At 38.3% G+C, this 18147-nt stretch overlaps 1 protein-coding gene across 1 annotated transcript in view; it reads right to left on the minus strand.

Annotated features, from left to right (window-relative positions):
* SLC35F1 (solute carrier family 35 member F1) overlaps window positions 1-18147 on the minus strand; it is a 215288-nt gene that overhangs the window by 78643 nt on the left and 118498 nt on the right. The window contains exon 2 of the mRNA XM_015858777.2: window positions 12746-12921. Coding sequence (XP_015714263.1) covers window positions 12746-12921 — 176 coding nt within the window. The remainder of the gene's footprint in view (window positions 1-12745; window positions 12922-18147) is intronic.

An 18147-nucleotide genomic window follows, 5' to 3' on the forward strand; every position in this document is an offset into this window, starting at 1 on the left:
GGAATAAATGATAAAAACGTTTATAGGATAACATAGAAAAAGCAACATTACAAAAAAGGCTAAAAAAAAAAATAAAAAAGGGAATGAGATCACCATAAACAAGAAGATAAAAAACTAACTCCAAATGGCAGTTATAATAGGGACAAGCAGCATAAAAATAATTTTGGTATGATAGAGAAGACTGCAATCAGCAGGGAATTCCACTGATCACAGATTCAACACAAGGCTTTCAAATTAAGTAGAAGATCAGAACAGTTGTTCTTCAGGCGTACTGACTCACTTATCTTTGTGTAAGCCTCCATCAATATTTTGGTCTCAGCTTCCCCTGCTCATTATAGCTTTGTAGTCTTAATTTCTGTTCATGAAAACCCTACACAGATTTCCTTGTATGGAATCTCTAAAACTGCCCAGAAGGCTACATGAAGATCATACCATATTTATGTTCTAAAAGGATAAAAATGAACCACTTTCTGCTGCACTTTGCCTTTTGCCCAATCCATTCAGGTCCATGAGAACTTTAAATACCATCTTCACATGATCATTTATTTTTCGGCTTGTATTTAATATTCACTTCTCACGGTAACTGGGTAGGATTAAAAGACTATTTTTCATTTGTTCCACGAGGATGAGCTAGAATGGTGTCCTCAACTCCTGCCCTTAATCTGAGCTTCAGAGGGAAAAAAAAGTTACAAATTCACAGTTTGAATAGAGACAATCTGCATTGCAATAGTATTTAAATAAATAAAATCAGATCTGATTGTCCAAACAGACAGCCATCACGCAGTCATCTGGAGATGGTGCCATTAGCAAGTTTAGAAATCCAGGGCATGGATTGGTTGGTGCCCTGGTTTCTAAATCTGATGGAGATAAATCACAGCCACATCATGCAATGAGATTTCTGCTTTTAAGTGTTGGAATTGAAATCCTTCCTCTTTCCTTAGATTGTTTCACTGCTGGGAAGAGTGGCAGTGCTCAGCAGTATCACAGAAATCTTGTGATTTATGTTCCATTCTGAACTGGGGAAACTGATGAAATCTCCAGAGAACATCCTTAAGGAACTATCCCACTTTTGTTCTCTCATCTTCACTTTGATTCCACAGAAGTTCCCTAACAATATCCTTTGGTCAATCTAACCAAAAGAAAAGAGTTCCAGCAATGATTTTTCTAATTCATTTCACAGTAATATACAGTTAATTGGGTATCACCTTCCCAGCCTGGCAGCATCTGACTGCTGGAGGGAAAAAGTGACTTAGAAAGTGGTCTCAGAAATGGACTTGGGAGTACTGGTGGAAAAACTCCTGTTTTATGACAATACAAGTCAACTACAGAAGCTGGCAACACAGCTTACCAGCTTGGTACTTGGGATACAGTGAGAGGTCTAACACAACAGAAATAATTCAGTTGTAAAGGATGTTCCTGTATGACAGGGTCAAGTATCCAGAACAAATATTTGCTCTTCCTGGGCTTTCACAGCTTGCTGACGTTATCTCACAACTTTCCTTAGAATTCTGTCTCTGACCATGTCTTCCAGAAGCCTCAAACTCAGTGATCTTATTTCAGATACCAACAGGTTGATGCCTTCCTTTGAACAGATCTGGTGGGGGCAAGCATACTGTTCATACTTGGCCAAAGAATTATACCAATATAAACAATCTCATACAACCCTTGCAACAAAGATGATTTCTTGTATATACACATTACTTCTAGAAGACATTTTTCAAATACTAATTTATAAAACAAAGAGATGTTAAAGTCTTCAATGGTAACTGTTGATCAGTGGATCAGTTGAGTGGCAACACATCCCCACCAAGTTTACATTAGAAGGACTCTAACTTTTCTTTTTTTGCTAATGTAATTATTAAATGATATTATTCTAGAAGAAAGTGGAAAAAAAGCTCTTTCAGTCATCTATAGGTCTGAAATATGGACATTAGGAAGTATTACTTCTCAGAAAGGGTGGTCAGGCACTGGAATGGACTGCCCAGGGAGGTGGTGGAGTCACTGGCTCTGGGGGCGCTCAAGGAAAGACTGGATGTTGTGCTGAGGGACATGGTTTAGTGGAAGCTATTGGTTAATAGGTGAGTGGTTGGACTGGATGATCTTTTAGGTCTTTTCCAACCTTGGTGATTCTATGATTCTATAATACTTATCAGTATATCATTAGAGCAGATATCATCCTTGTTCTGAAGTTAGTAATGTTAAGCAACAGAAAGATGCTCAGACAAAAAAGTCTAATATTAAATTCCTTGAAAGAGAATGGTTTACTCCTAAATGCCACTCTGCAGCTAAACTGCCTGTATAAAGATACTGTCTTCAGATGAAAAACTCTGTTTTTCTGACAGGCAGAATCACACAGCCATTTGCTAACACATCCCACAACAGGATGAGGGAAACAATCAGAATAAAGGTAAAATTAGTGAGCTGTGATAAAGATAGTTTAATGGTACAGAAAAGGAAAATAATAATGGTAGGAAAAAAAAAACCCAAACACGTACAGCAGAAATGATGCACAATTGCTTACATGAACAACTGATGCCCAGCCAGTCTGCAGGCAGCAGCAGCTCCCTGCTGGCTGACTCTTCCAGTTTTATTGTTCAGCAGAACACCATACAGTACCAGACAGCCCTTCAGCCAGTTTAGGTCAGTAGGAGCCAGCTGTCCTGATTGTGTTCCTTCCAGCTTTTTGTGCACCCCTAGCCCCATCCTTGTAGGAAGGGATAGGTGTGTAGGATAGGTGTGTTATCAACATTATTCTTAGCCTAGTGCCAAAACATAGCATCATATTAGCTACTAGAAAGAAAACTCAATCCCAGCTGAAATCAGGGCAAACCACTACCAGTAATTTGCTCAAAACTCTTCACTAATTATATATTATGTTGCACAACTAAATAGCTCCAGTCAAACAAGTACGAACCTCTGCCTATGAGGCTACAAAAGGCAATGACCATCATCAGTGCTATTGATCCTGTTATCTGTTATTTTCTAATTCTACAGCACTCTGATTTGCCAATAGGCTCTCATAATACTCAGATTTTCATTAAAAAACAATATTCTCCTTTCAAGTGTTTCTTACATTTTCAACCAATAATGTGTCCAATCCATTAAATACTGCACAGTTTATGACAGATTATGCCCATGAAACAGTTTAAGGAAGTAAAAAATAGACAGTGAGAAACACAGTATGGTTGGTAAAACTTGAAGAGATGTAGTCACATTTTCTTTCAAGCACTGTCATTAGCAGAAAATGATAGACTGTTCCTCGCCCATGCAGGATTAGTAGAAATAAAGGAAATAAACACAAGGCCTCACAGAAATCATGAGAAGAAATTCCTCTGTAATAAATGTGACAGAGACAGTTGAAAATGAATTGACATTTTTATCCCACATTTCAAAATATTGGGGAAAACGAGATGACATTTTACCATAGTACTGACAAAATATGAAATGTATTAACAGGGATTAAAAAAAATTAGTGTTTTGAGAGAAGTGAGAATGAACATTGATAGAATCTTAGAACTGGCCTTGATTCCAGTTAGGAATTAATTGCTACTGTACTATTGAGTGTGTACATAAAAAAAAAAAGACAGCAACTGAAACTTCTAGGAAGAAGCAGATTGTTTAGATTTGAAAGAATAATTTTCTTTCTTGTGTAATCTGGCTTGTGTTTATTAGACTATTTTACTTAGAATTGCAGGTGCATTTACTTACAATGTCTCTTTAATTGGCTGTTGTGTACTCTTAGAAATAATTATTAAAACTGTTCACAATTTTCTACACAAGGTAATTGACATAGCTTCTCTACATTTTAAGACCTCTTTTTCCCCACGGAGGAGTCCATAAACTCATTCACAGACACACTGAAATGTTCTTCTGATACATTGTTTTACACCATCCAAGCAAATAACAATACGAAAATCACATAGGTTCAATATCCTCACTAATCTAAAAGTGACTGGATTCTGTGTTTTTAGCATCTTATTCACTAGAATAAAAAAAAAAAAAAAGCTATGATCCTGTGAGCGCAGATCTGGGTCCACCACACACTGCAGATCCACAAACATTCCCAATCACAATTATCCACACAGTTTCAGTGATAAAGCTTCAGTGTGAGCAGAACAGTTGAAGAAAGCGTTCAGTCTTCCTTCTGCTCAGTAATGTTCAGTGATTACTAACCTCCCTACACCTACCTTCAGTAGGGCTCCTGGCCACAGACATGCAGTGCCTGCTGTAGGATGAGGAAAGCACCATGGGAAGGGGTTGCTCGAGGTGTGATAGCAATATATTTGGCATTTGAAACTAGATGATCTTTAAGGTCCATTTCCACACAAACAACGCTACAATTCTATATGCCAGCCATATTATCATCTTAACAGAAACTAAAATGTCAGGACATATGCTTGTTGGTACAGTATTCTTGTACCTTGACATGTTGCAGTTTGCCATATATCAGCATTCAGTTGAGCAGCAGCACAGGTCAATATTCAGCCTCTACCAAACATAGGAAATATAGGCACTAACTAGTCATACTCATGCTCCAACTGGCTGAAACCTTAACAAGACACTCAAGAATGTATTAAAATAAAAAATTTCAAAACAGCATTGGTAATAGAATATATTTTAATGCAGTTGTGAAAATACAGCTTCTTCAGGACAGGAACAGAGAAGGATGGACAAATTGTATTAAGTATTCTAGCACCTGCTGAGAAGCACAATCATGAATATTTAACTCAGAAAAGGTACAGACACACAGCTCTCCTTGGAAATCTTACTTGCTACATTTCACCAATCTGTGACTGAAAACTGAAGGATAAATTCTCTTCTGAGATATGCACGTGGTCTCTGACACCTCCATGTATTTAGAGTGCTCACTACTGCTGTCAGTGAAGCCCACCCTTTTGTCAAAGAGCCCTCCAGCCTTCAGGGATAAACACGAGCAAGAATTGAAGGAGGCTGTCAGGCAGCATATATTATTCTTCTCCTTCTCTCTTTAATGAGAAAGTCAAGAAAAGTTAACGTAGAGCAGACTGCTAATGACCTTGCATTGAGAAGGAGCACAGTCACTCCTCTATTAGGCAATCACCTGTGTCTAAATCACCCACTGGGTTTGTGAACCAGAATTTCAGCCAAAAGGAGATCTGAACCAAGAGGTAAATCCCCAGGTCCCTGAATTTTCATTATTGTCCAAATGTGGCTCTCCGCTCCTGCCTGCTCAGCAGGTTGTAAGCAGAGGGGAGAAAATACAGCAGCTAATACCTAGAAAGCTGCATCTGTAAACAGCTTCTCAGATGAAGTTACAGTTATTATTGTAGTGCTGCCATGCAGAAATACCACAGAAGTTTGAAATAATGGCATGCTAATAATGGCTAACTGCTCAGCCAAAAAGAAAAAAAAAAATGCTTACAAGGCAATGGAAAAAGCATACAGGATATTTGTACTTTTTTGCAAGAGCAATGCATTTAGTTTTATCAATAATTACAATGATAATACATAGGGAGGAAGAGTAAATTATTACTTGGATTATGGTTTGGTGTTATGTAAGAACTGTAAAAATAAGTAGAAAGTTGAGCTTCCCCCCCCCCCACTAATGTTACTTTCTATTTCCTTTATTCAGACAGCCTTATAGTCCTTATTTTAAAAGGAGGCAGTTTATTAAGATCATGTTATTGCAGTTGTGAACGTGAGTTACTTGAAGCACTACATATGCTCTTTACTTTCTTCTTTGTCCCGCTGCCATTTTGCTAATAGAAGCTAATAAAATCCAACAATGAGAATTAAAAGGTGGGCTATTTCCCATATAGGGGAAGTACACTGCACTTCCAAGCCTTAAGAAAAGATGTGATCTTCAGAGAGACTTTACTGCTAGTCTTATGTACAGTTTACAACTGGGCTCTGCAAAATGAGATGCTGCTGAGTCTTTGATTTAATGAAAACTTAGGAAGGCAATCCAATTCACTGCAGGGACTGCTTTGTTCTTTCATTATGGTTCTTTTTTAATGAGAAAGACGATTGCAAGGATCAACTCTATTCCTCTGAATTTTTACACTAATTACATACAAAGCACCATTCTGGCAGAGTGGGCCTTACATCCTTCAGGCAATACAGTTATCATCTTGTAAACACACTCAAATCTGCCATATGAACACTGATGCTATGCGTACTGCACATACATTTGGCTACCCTGGCTACTGCTTGAACATTTAAAGATTCCATAAATCACAACCAAATAATGATACTGCGTGAAATGGAAGAGACAATCCCTGCCATTCTGCTTACAGCTGTAGGATCACGGGTACACTATTTAATCAGAAACATTAACTTTCTCATTGCAGTGAGAAGGGATGGTTGGTTTTGTAAACAACTCTCAAAATGTTTAGATGTTAAGGAAGGGGAAAAGAAGTCAGATCCACACACAAACACTATAAAGGATAGTTACCCCTTAATCCTACAGAAAATAATAGCCTGCTTGTGAGTCAGCTCACACCCTTAAAAGACTATTTATTACTTGACATACTGTAAGGCAGCCTTGGCTAGATAGGGAACTGCTTTATCCCCCTGATAAAATAACCAAGAACCATATACGGTCCTGCACAACACTGTGAAATTATAGACAAATTTCCAAGCTTGGTATGTGTCCCATGCCATGGTACCTAAGCACCTATAGGAATTTATTATGCAACACTTGGCTTTCTAGGTGTCCTAACAGCCTCCATCCCATAATGGAGGAGCTGGGCTCCACCCCTTCCAGTAGCACAGGAGAATTGCCTTCACCTGTGCTCCCAGGGCTAACTTAGTGATTGCCTCAGGTGGTTAATGCATCCTAAAGGAAAAGTACTTTTCAATCTTCAACCACAAGACACGCATCTTATCATTCCAATAATATATAATAATATATAATATAATAATATAATAATATCATTACAAGATTAACAGAAAAGTGCATGCTTTTTAACATGGGACATGCGCTACAGGCTTGGTTAGCAGGTGCTTGGCCTAACAATTAGGAGATAGGACTGAGAAATTAAAACATGAGAAAGAAAAGCCTAAGGCTTCTTTTGTGGCATTACCTATCAACACCTTTTCACTACATTTGGGGCCAGGATTCACCTCTGTAAGTGTTTATTTATAACTTGCTAAACAGCTGGTAAAGCAAGATGCACCTGATGAAAACTGACTCAGCTCTGAGGTGGCTGGTCCCTTGTGTGGGTGGAACAAAGCAGCAACACCAAAGCAAAAAGCTTATGCACACTGGTAGTGAAACAAAGCAGATGGCAATGAAGCAATGATGACAACCCAAGGGCTGAAAAAACCACCCAACTCCATCACTGGGAACAGCAAAACAGAAGACAGAAAGGTCAAGTTTATTGTTTTTAAACCTGTCTTATACTCAGTGTCATCTACTGCTTTCTACTATAGCCAGGTGGGATGGGGCCATGGGCAATCTGATCTAGTATTTGATTTAGAGGTTGGCAACCCTGCCAATGGCGTGGCGGTTGGAACATGATGAACCCTGATGTCCCTTCTAACCCAAACCATTTCATGATTCCTACCAGCAGTGTTGAAATTGCATCTGTTTCTGTATTATGGCCAAAGAATGCAGGAAGACTTCATCAGATTGGGAGGAGAAATGCTGTGGCTATGGGAACCAATCAGAAAGAACAAGATCAAAGTGTCCTCTGAAGTTTACACACTCAGAAATAGTTTAACATCTCTCTGAACTGTAACCACCTACAGAGTAGAACAGCAATGGTTCATGCTGTGGAGTCAGCAGCAATATTCTGTAGTTCACAGCAGGAAATTAAAAATAATAATAATAAAAAATAATCAGTTGAAAATGGAGGGAAAATTCATAGACAAACAAAAAGATTAAGCAAATGGCACTGGACAGGAAACTGTCAAAGCACAGGCAAGTTTGTGACAGTTTGGCTGACTATTTCCGTAATAAACATAGCCCACATAACTTGGTACCCCAACCTAAAAGCCCAGAGTGATTAGGTAAAAGAACACCACAGACTACAAATGTCTGCAGAGAGGGAAGAATCTGTGGTGATGCTCTGAGAATACCAAAGATCAGAACGTCATCATTTTTCATCATCCCAACCCATGCTCACTGCAGTGCTTCATTTTTACAACACATTTAGCCTGTCCCTTTGCAGTAGGTGGACTAGGAGAAGCCTGGACAAATTGATACTCATTTCCCTCAGGTTTCAAGGGGAAATGCAGCAATGTGTTTGCAATGCAGAGGCTGGGTGTGGCCTCACATACTGTCTTTAAAGACTGAGCACCACTTCTGTCATAAGCAGAGAAGACCATAAAGCAGTATGTCTAGAGCTATGGGGACTCGATCCAACACAGAATGCATCAACAAGATCTTCGTTACGCAGCAGAGACACAAACCTGCTAAGGAATCTGAACAATGATGCAACGTATGTTTGCTAATCAAAATCGCTCCCCGTCCTCCTAAACAAACAGGAGGCCCTATATTTCTGAAGGCATCTCTTTGAAAATGCTAACAGGATTGATGCCTTTCAGGAAGACTTCACCTCAGTGGTAAAACACATATTGCCTAAAGTACCTTATACCTAAGATAGTCTGATCAGGTTAAATCATGTACTTCCTTTGTTTCCCAGATGTATTCTCAAGGGCAGCCTACAAAAAAATGTGTTAATATTGAAGAAATTACAGTATATCTATCAAAGTTAACTGCATAATACTAGCTTTGAGATAACACTGCTAGTGGAATGAAACTGAATGAAAATAAAGAGACATCCATCCATAGGAGTATCATTCAATAAAAAACTGCCAACAACTGCAGTAAAAGTAACCAATGACTATAAAGTGTCATACTTTCCTTCAAGTATCCCATTTCAGTTATTCCGGGGAAGCGGAAAGGATGTTACGGTCATTTTTTCCTCCCCATGTATCTAAATGAGGATACATGTCTGAATAGCAGATGAATCGTTAATTTACATACGATTGAGATACTAAGGTCATAAACAAGTCCAAGACAAAAATGCATAAAAAGAAATCAAATTCTAGTGACATGACTGCAGTCTGTAAGAGAGACGAAGGTCTCTGTATTAACTTAGCGGCACAGACCGGATCTGATTATTTGTCATATCTAAGACATTACAGTTATTCCAGTGAAAGCTATGTTTGCATTAACATATGCTATAACCTCTGTCTAGAAGCAGAACCCATTCATACATAAAGCTATTTCATAAAACCTATTCTGAATTATCAAATTATTGCCACCTCTCACAAATGGTGCCCAGAAAATACTAACTTATTGCACTGAAATTAGAGGGACTTGCACTGTGGCATGCTACTCATGCAGAATTTGGCCCTTAAGGCTTTATACTCCCACCATGTTCAAAACACACCCTCACTGCACCCTCATCCCTCGTGTTCCAGGATAATAAAATATATATATATCACTTCACATTTTTTCTCTTTTTCTTTTTAAGAACTAACACCTAGTAGATGCACTGTTTTCATTTGTAACATATGTGAGGTGGTTTTTAGAAGTAATCTATTTTTGGTTGCAAGTGGCTGATGCTTGCACTCATGTTGACTGTTCATAATTAACACCTTCTGGTCCACTATGGACCGTTTTCCACTCACTACTTTTTAAGGTGCTAAAACCTCTACCACAGTTCTATATCACATAGCTTCATTTCATCGAGAGAAAGCTTTTCTTCCTGATAGAAAAAGACTTTTCCTCAGTTAGTAATAACATATGACCCAGAGGACTATCAGGTAGTGTTCTGACAAGATCTCACTAAGCAGAATCCCCTGTTGACAAGGGGACTGAGCCAATACATGCTAAAACCTCAACTCAGAGGTGTTAACATGGACAAACACAGGCTTTGGCTGTGAAAACAGAGAAGAATTTACTTCAAGATGAACAACTGAGGGTTTCCTTGTTAGTTATTCAATATTTGGCTGATATCAACCAGATGAAACAATGATATTCATTGTGTGATAACGCTGCTTAAGTGACAAAATTTATAGCATTGTTTTCATAAAAAAAAAAAAACTCCTAAAAATTATATTCAGACCTCAGCACACGAACACTGGTGCATTAAAGAGTATTTGACTGGAAGCAATAGTGGGTACACATTTGCAGCTAAGTGGTTACCTGCTTCTCTGCACATCTGAGCATGTGCGCTCCTCACTGTGAAAAATGTCTGCGCAAACATCTTCTCCTACAGAGAATTAAGGTTTTCTTTGGCTAAGTCAAGTGACTGCTTCTTGGCAAGTACATCCCTGCAAAACCCCAGAGGCCAGAAAAGCAAGCGAAGAGAAAGACAATGGCATACAGTTATTTTTGACTCCCAGCCAACTTACAATGGTTTGAATCCTGAAGGAGAAAGAAGGTATTTTTAAAATCTTAAACCTGGCATACAAACTAGGAGAACTGCAATTGATTACAAAAAAAATGAAACATAACTTAGAACAAAATTAGTCTGTATAAAAGTAATAAAACTTATGTGACTTCTACCTGCTAATGAAGCCAAATGGTTAGAGCTGCTAGAAAAACTGCCTTAGTGGAACAAACACAGATAATGAATTTGAGTAAATACACAAGCAAAAAGAATGCCAAGCACAATCATTTGGCATTATTAAATGCTGAGCAAATGGGTTGGCTGTATACTGCTCTGCCACTCAGCAAGAATGCTACAGTGTGTGCCTGGATAGTGGATTTCATTACTTCAGTAACTAGTTTTGTTCTAGATTTTTTTGTACACTAAGCCAAATCATCACTGTTTTTTTTATAGCTTTCTTCTGATAGTCCTTTTACAGACTATCCCACTGGTACCCATTATGTCATGCTCTGGTTGCTTGTACGCTCCATATTTAACTGCAAGCCTCTTCAAAGATCTTCCCCAACCATTCTCACACATCCAAAACATATTTTGACATAACAGTTCCCCACTCAGTTCCCAAACCTACCTTCCTGGAACTAAAGTGCACCCCAACAAACTTTCTTTAATCAGTCACTCCATTTATAAACAGAAAATTATTTTAATTAAGTAGAGACTGAGGAACTTTTATGTGTGTAAAACATAGAGCTTGATAGTGTTATTGAAAGTAAATGTATACTGGGCATCAAACAGCACTCTAAACAAGGCACTGTAATACAGAGCAGATTTCTAGCCTGTGTATCCTCCCATAATTCTGTTTTCTTGTGTTTTTTTGTGTTTTTTTTTTCTAAATCTATTTAAAAGTCACAGAGTCTTAGCTCCCACAAAATCTATATCAGTCCTGAGGAGAGCATTTTTAGAATAGATTTTGCCAACAGCTAGGCAATCCTCCGCTCAGAAGGCCTATTTTAAAGCACGGTTCTCCAGGAAGATGCTACTAATACACATTCTAAGCTTTTTGCAGAGAAAAGCATGTGTTATTTCTTCCCCTACGCAACTGAAATTCCAAGACCGATACACTGTCTGAACAATTCTTCCTTATGGAAGAGGGAACATTTCCTCAGCTGTTTGATATCCACTGTTTATTAAAAACGGTCAACATAGCGAAAGTTCTGTAAAACTGCAGTTGTAGTACATTTAAGTACTTTCTGCTGTAGCAGAGTGGTATGTTTTTAATTTTATTTTTTTATTTTATACTACCGCCCCCCTTCTTCAGAAAGCATCCTAGGTCCAAGAAATGCTCTCCTATTAGTGGCTGGCCCTTATAAGAGCCCAGGGCAACTTCACTGTGGGTCTACCTCTTCTGATCACACAGGGAGCATAGATGCAGTTTGCACTCCTTGGGCCAACAACGCTCCTTCACCAGGTGCTCAATCACCAGTTCTAGCTGTGACCTAATATCTCCCCTACAGCTTCTATCCCATGTGTTTTGTAAAGGTGAAATAAAACAATTATGAAAAAATGAGTGGATGAGAAATTACTCAAATGCATTCATCTCCCATACCTCATCTTAACAAGAAATCACAGAGAAGGGAGGGATGGGAAGGGAAGGCACCAAAAACCTGTATTACATATAGACTATTAAACAGAGGATCATTTGGCATATGGTACTGAAGTGCACTTAGATGCGTTTCTCATTTCTGGGGCCAGATTGTTTACACAAGCCCTGTCCCAGAACAGCAGCAGGGCTGTACAATTGCTTTGCCCACCCAGCATCACAGAGAGACAGCACCCCAAATTCCCTCCCTTTACCTCCTACTTCCAAAACACTCAAAATTGGCTGCTAATAGTTCATGAACTGCTGAGTCACTTTGATGAGCAACTAGAACAAGAGAACTCTTCTTTGCTTGTTTCTGAGCTCTCCTTAACCTACATAAGATGTAGAGCATACTAATATTTCCCAGTAAGACATGCAGTTAGATCTAGAAAACAAACCCTGAATGTACGGCTGTAGTTCCAGAGCAGCAAGAAGAGCATTCCTAAAAAAATATTTAGGATGTAAAAAGTACCAATGCTTCTCTTCTGCATATAGGTAGAGGCCCTATCCTTGAATCTAACCCTAATCCTGAGTCTGTCGATTCATTCTTTATTAATAAAGACTTAGGAGGGTTTTCTGGTTGTTTTTTTTTTGTTGTTGTTGTTTTGTTTTTGGTTGGTTTTTTTTTTTAGTTTATCTAATGTACTTTACTAGGCAGTGTAAATATAAATATTAATGTGATGTGTCTAGATCACACTTAAGCATAACTCATTTATTGTTCTGAAAAGGCTTCATCACCACTGTCTTACACAAAACATTATGAGTTTCATAGATAGACACTTACCTTGTCTGACAGCTAGTGTTGTTGTGTAGACCAAGAATAGAAGGATATAATTGAGGAAGCTCTGAAAAACAGGTGTGTTGGCATGGAAATCTTCTGACAAATACTTGCTCGTGAGTCCAATGCCACAGATAAGGAGTGAGAGTACCTGGCCAAGAGCCACAGACAGCAAGAGATCCCTAAAAGGAATGAGAAAAGCACAGACATAAAACACTGAGCTTCTTCACTGTGCAGGAAATGCTTACTCTTATCCAAGAATCGTGTTCAGATGTGTTAAGACAGAAGGGAAACAGTGCTTCAGTCAACAAGGTATCTGCTGGGTGTTGCTGATGTAAAGCATCCATCATTTCTGTACTTATCACTTGCCTAACATCCCCTGAACACACCATCTTTTATATACATATTAAGTAGCAGTACGTGGTAAACCTCTACCATTTAATTTCACATTTCTCTTTTCACAAAGATAAAATAATAGTTATCATTTAATCAGCACCCTGATCAGTTACCAATTATAATACAGCACCCTTTTCTTCTAGTGTTTTCCCTACCAGAAGGACCCAGGATACTCCTCAGTCCTTCAGCTAAGGCTCAGTACTCAGTACTCCAGGACTCAGTAGCCAGAGAACCACAAAGAAAGAATTCCCTCTGGTGTGAAAGGATATCATGTTTCACCACCAACATGAATTTACTGAGCATTTTATGGTATTTATGGTATGAAAAAAAAAAGGATGTTAGGCAATCCTAAGGAAATAAAGGAAAGAGGGAAGCCCTCTGCTCAGGTGTAACAGTAATTCATGTGTGCTTTCTTCTGCCAGCCAATAAAATAGCATTGCTTCAAAGCTGCTTTGCTTTCCATGACAGATTTTCCTGACCTCAGCTGTGAGTGTTTGGTGGCAGTGAGCATCTGTGCTCCAGCAACAACTTCCCTTGTAAACTCAAGTGTCAAATTTGTTTTCCTTCTTCTTGTAAACAATCCTCCCACTAATGTGTCTCAGTGTCAGTCATGGCGTGATTCAACCAAGCAAATACCAGAAAGCACAAGAGGCTGGGTAGTTACATTTATCTAACATACCTCACTGACAAACAGTCTGACACAGATAGGAAGGGAACAAACTTTATTGTGTTAAACCCTGTGTTTTGATGGCAGACTGCTGAATAAGTAGAAAGTACGATTCCACAACTACTGCCTCCACTTCTACATTACTCACTGTACTGCAAAACAGTGTGAAACAAACACTCAGCAGAGGTGATATCTGAGACTGAGACATCAATACTGTGAAAATAACAGATCGTCAGCTTCTGCCACTACCTATGATGCTGTTGATGGCGAGTAGGAAATCTGAATAGTGACTGCAATTTAAATTCACATATTAGTCTTGTAAACTTGTATATTAGTCCTTCAAGCAGTTGGGTTTTTAATGTCTGCCCTACAGTGAAGATTCATGCAGTACTGTCCTCTTGCCTACTATTCTTTTTTGTAGTTTAAGTTCAGTAATAAACTGAATGTTTGTAAACCTGCATCTCTAAAGGTGTTCCTATTTCACAGAGGATGCAGGTAATTATTTACTGTCCTCTGTATCTCAGCCACGCCCGTTAACATGTATTGTATTATACTCATTGTGGCACCGCACCTGCTCTGGATAGAAATATCTTGGACCCTGCGGAGATTTACAGAAAGCTGAATACATCCTCATTTAATCATTTATGAAAGGATTTTTCCAATAATGTATTCCATACTCCATACAGTAGTTGACCAGTGGACACCACTTATCATTCCATTTTGGGGGGGGGCTCACAAATTCCACCCACTATTGCACTACTGCTCAACAAAAGCAGACATAGGCAAGAATCAAGGCTAAGAACTAGAACCCCTCCCAGTTTGTAAGTAATGTCTACTTGTGGATTAGTATATATAGTCTCTGTGGCTTGAGTTAGCATGTAAATAAAAACTGTCTTTTGAACAGCAACAGAGATTGAAATTATTCTGTTCAAAAATTCAATTATTTCAATATTGAAATATTGAAAATATTTGTTGTGGAAGACCTACAGAAGTAGTCCTGTAAAGTCCACTGCCTTCCAAAACATCAACTACACAAATGACACTGAATACATATGTATTGCTTGCCTCTAGCTATTACGCATACTTTTATTTCTTTAAATTACGTAAGAAAATACATTCTGAAATCAAGCTGTAGAGTTCCTTCTCCATCCAGAACATAGCAGGACATTTCACAGTGATATATAAGGTGAAAATATATATATCTTGCTATATTTCTGTCCCTTTAGGGAAAAAGAAATTAGATATTTAAGCAGAACTAATTCAAAGGTCCATAAAGTATTCAGATTTCAAGCAAGAACGATCCGTTTTATACCTCGTCATTATTTCTAACTCCCTTCACACCCACACTTCTTCCATACCAAAATGTAGGCCCATTGTTGACATGAATAGCACATAAGAGCACAGAAAATGTGGTATACTCCTCTTCATCCGTATAGGTTGCAATTGATGTTAAACACTACTTGGGAAAACTACTTGGTGGAATGAATAAGTAAGAGAAACTAAATCACAAAATCAACAAAATGCTGATTGTTTCATTGGGTGAATGGAAGAAAACTCATTTCTCTCCAATTAGAAAAGTAGAAACAAATGCCAGTTTATAGTGGCAATGTCATACAGCAGTAATAAAGAATAATATAATATTTGAATAACCTTAAAAACTAACATAAGGTGCCTGAATTGTACAGAAAATGCCTGATAGTGTTATCTCTCATTTTTCCTGACAGCAATGATCAGATAATAAAAGAGTCTTAGCTCCCAAGCCTTTAATACCTAGAAAAGAGTAACAACATAACCATCCTTTGGTAAGGAGAATGAATGCAAGCAGAATGAAGGCAAACATTTTTAAAAGAAAGCTTTCAATGGCTGTGGAAAACCTACCACTTCCTTTAGACAGGATAAAGCAAGAAACTCACTGCTGTCACCTCTGGCACTCATTAGACAGTATCTTTCCTAAATATTGTGAAACAGCCAGCATGGTATATATCCAACATATCTGTATCAGTTTTCCCTGTTGGTTTTTGATTCTCTTCACCACTCAAGGACTGGCACAAAGAGGATGATATCTTCCCTAAGCCTTTGGTCTGCCACAATGGCTTCAGCGGTATTTGTTAACTGGGGAAGTGACATTCACTCATACACTGAAGAAAACGTGTATGGTTTGAGGGCCTTCAAAAAGAGCACAAGACTGTCACTACAAAAAATTTCATAGAATTGAGGTTTTTGACCTGTTAAAGACCAATTTCTTAATAGTTGAGTGTTGAGCCCCTGCTAGGATCAACAGTGTCGTCCCAAGCCATGTTAAAGCAGGAAATCTTCTGCTTACTGCTGAACTTGGATCTCGTGAACTCATGATACTAGCTAACTAATACAGAGCAAACAGAAGACATTCTTCTCCCATAAAACACCAATTTAAAACCCACTTCTCAATTATTATTTTTTTCTGGAATTTGCATTAAAATCCTGTATTGGAAACAATCACATTTATTTTGGCGTAGACACTCTTGCTAGTTAATGCCTAATGTTTGCAACTGAGTTGGATCTATATTATGAAGGAAGAAATAGGTGAGAACTGCTCCTAAATTGCCATACATTACATGGCTAGGCATCTATCGTCTGTGTTTTATGATAAATTAAAGAGATTAAACAATACTTCTTTACAGCTTCTTAAGAAATAGTGCCAAAAGATAAAGCATCACCTTTACTTTGGGACCATTCAGTTCTGTTTAAATGCTCAGGCTGGCAGCTGACGTGTGTCATATTACTTGCTTCTCCAAGCATATGAAAGTTTCTGTCAGCTGAGTTGAGTTTCTCTGACTTTATCATACATGATAATGCCATAGACCTTTGAAGGCAGATGTTCTTGTATCAAAGCAGCTCTGAAGTTCATGTTTGGTTCCGAGCACATGCACACTGGCATGAATCAAAGTACTAATCGCATAGCCAGGGTGGATGTGGCTCTGGGCAGCCTGGTCTGGTGGTTGGTGACACGGCACATAGCAGAGGGGTTAAACTAAATGATCCTTGTGGGCCTTTTCAACCAGTGACAAGTAAAAGGTGACAAAGTGATGCAAACATTTGGGACAGTTTTATTCTGGCAGTAAATCTTGTTTTAAATCTGATTTAAATCTTTTTTTTTTTTTTTTTTTTTTTTTTTTAAGTTAACTGCTTTCCCTCCTCTCTTTTGTACTTTATTTGGTCTCTTTCCACTGATAGATTCCCACTGTATCAGTTAAAGGCGCAATAAAGAACAGTGTCTATCAGTACTTTTAATCTCTAGCATGAGGTGTGCTGATCCGTCAGCATGCCACAGGCTCCAGCAGATGAGAGATTAGGAATCCATTTCCTGAGCTGAGATTTCACTAGACAAACTGCTCTGTACAGGTTGCTCTCTAGCACTGATAGAGCAGGCTTGCAGGCAGGACGACACCTTCTGCATGATGATAATGGCTGCTATACATAGTTCTCTTTCCGAATGTTCCAAGCATATATTTTATAAAAAGTAAAAACAGACACACTTCATTTAGAGACTGATTGCTGTTATGTCATAGCTAAACTGGTGATGTCTGTCACAGCACTGTAATCTTGCCAGGCTTTGTCACTTCAGTACATTTTAGTATGCTTAGTATGTTTAGTATGTATAGGAGTACAAGAAGAAATACAGCAGTCTTAAAAACTTTACATTGATTAAAAGTGAGCTGAGCATACACACCTATGAGAAACAGGCCAAATTTCTTTAAACAACTCAAGTTGAATATGGAATCTAAAACATGGACCAATAGAAATTTCTATAGGAAAACATGCCAAAGCACATGTGATAAAAACTCAAACACCAAAACCCCCAGGGTCCAACTGCTTCTGTGGCAGCAACCCCCCACATTTAAATGGCTGTCTAAAAAGGCCACAGACATTGGTTCCATGTTTTCCTGTTTGTACCTAATGCACACAGGCAGCCTTCAAAATAATAAATGAACAAGATTTTCTAAAACCTTTTCCAAGACGATCATATGCTTGAGACCTATTTGTCCTTCACTGCTCAGGAACTGATCATACCTAGAAAAAAAAAGATTCTCTACTAATTTTGCACAGCAACTTTCCATTTTTCCCCCTATCATTCTGAAACGTCTGTTTCACAGGTGGAAAAATCCTACACATTGACATGCAATTTTTCTTTCCTCTCTGCCTCTTAGTAAGGGAAGGACTGAAGCAAGTATCTTCAATTACTGTATTAAAGCATCTGCATGAAATTTCATAATAATTTACAGAAGTAGCCATGATAGTCTCTAGTAAAAAGTACTAAAAAGTAAGCAAGGTCCCCCACATATATATTGGTGATAACACTATTAGT

Source organism: Coturnix japonica, chromosome 3, assembly GCF_001577835.2.
Source record: "Coturnix japonica isolate 7356 chromosome 3, Coturnix japonica 2.1, whole genome shotgun sequence".
Lineage (NCBI taxonomy): Eukaryota > Metazoa > Chordata > Aves > Galliformes > Phasianidae > Coturnix > Coturnix japonica.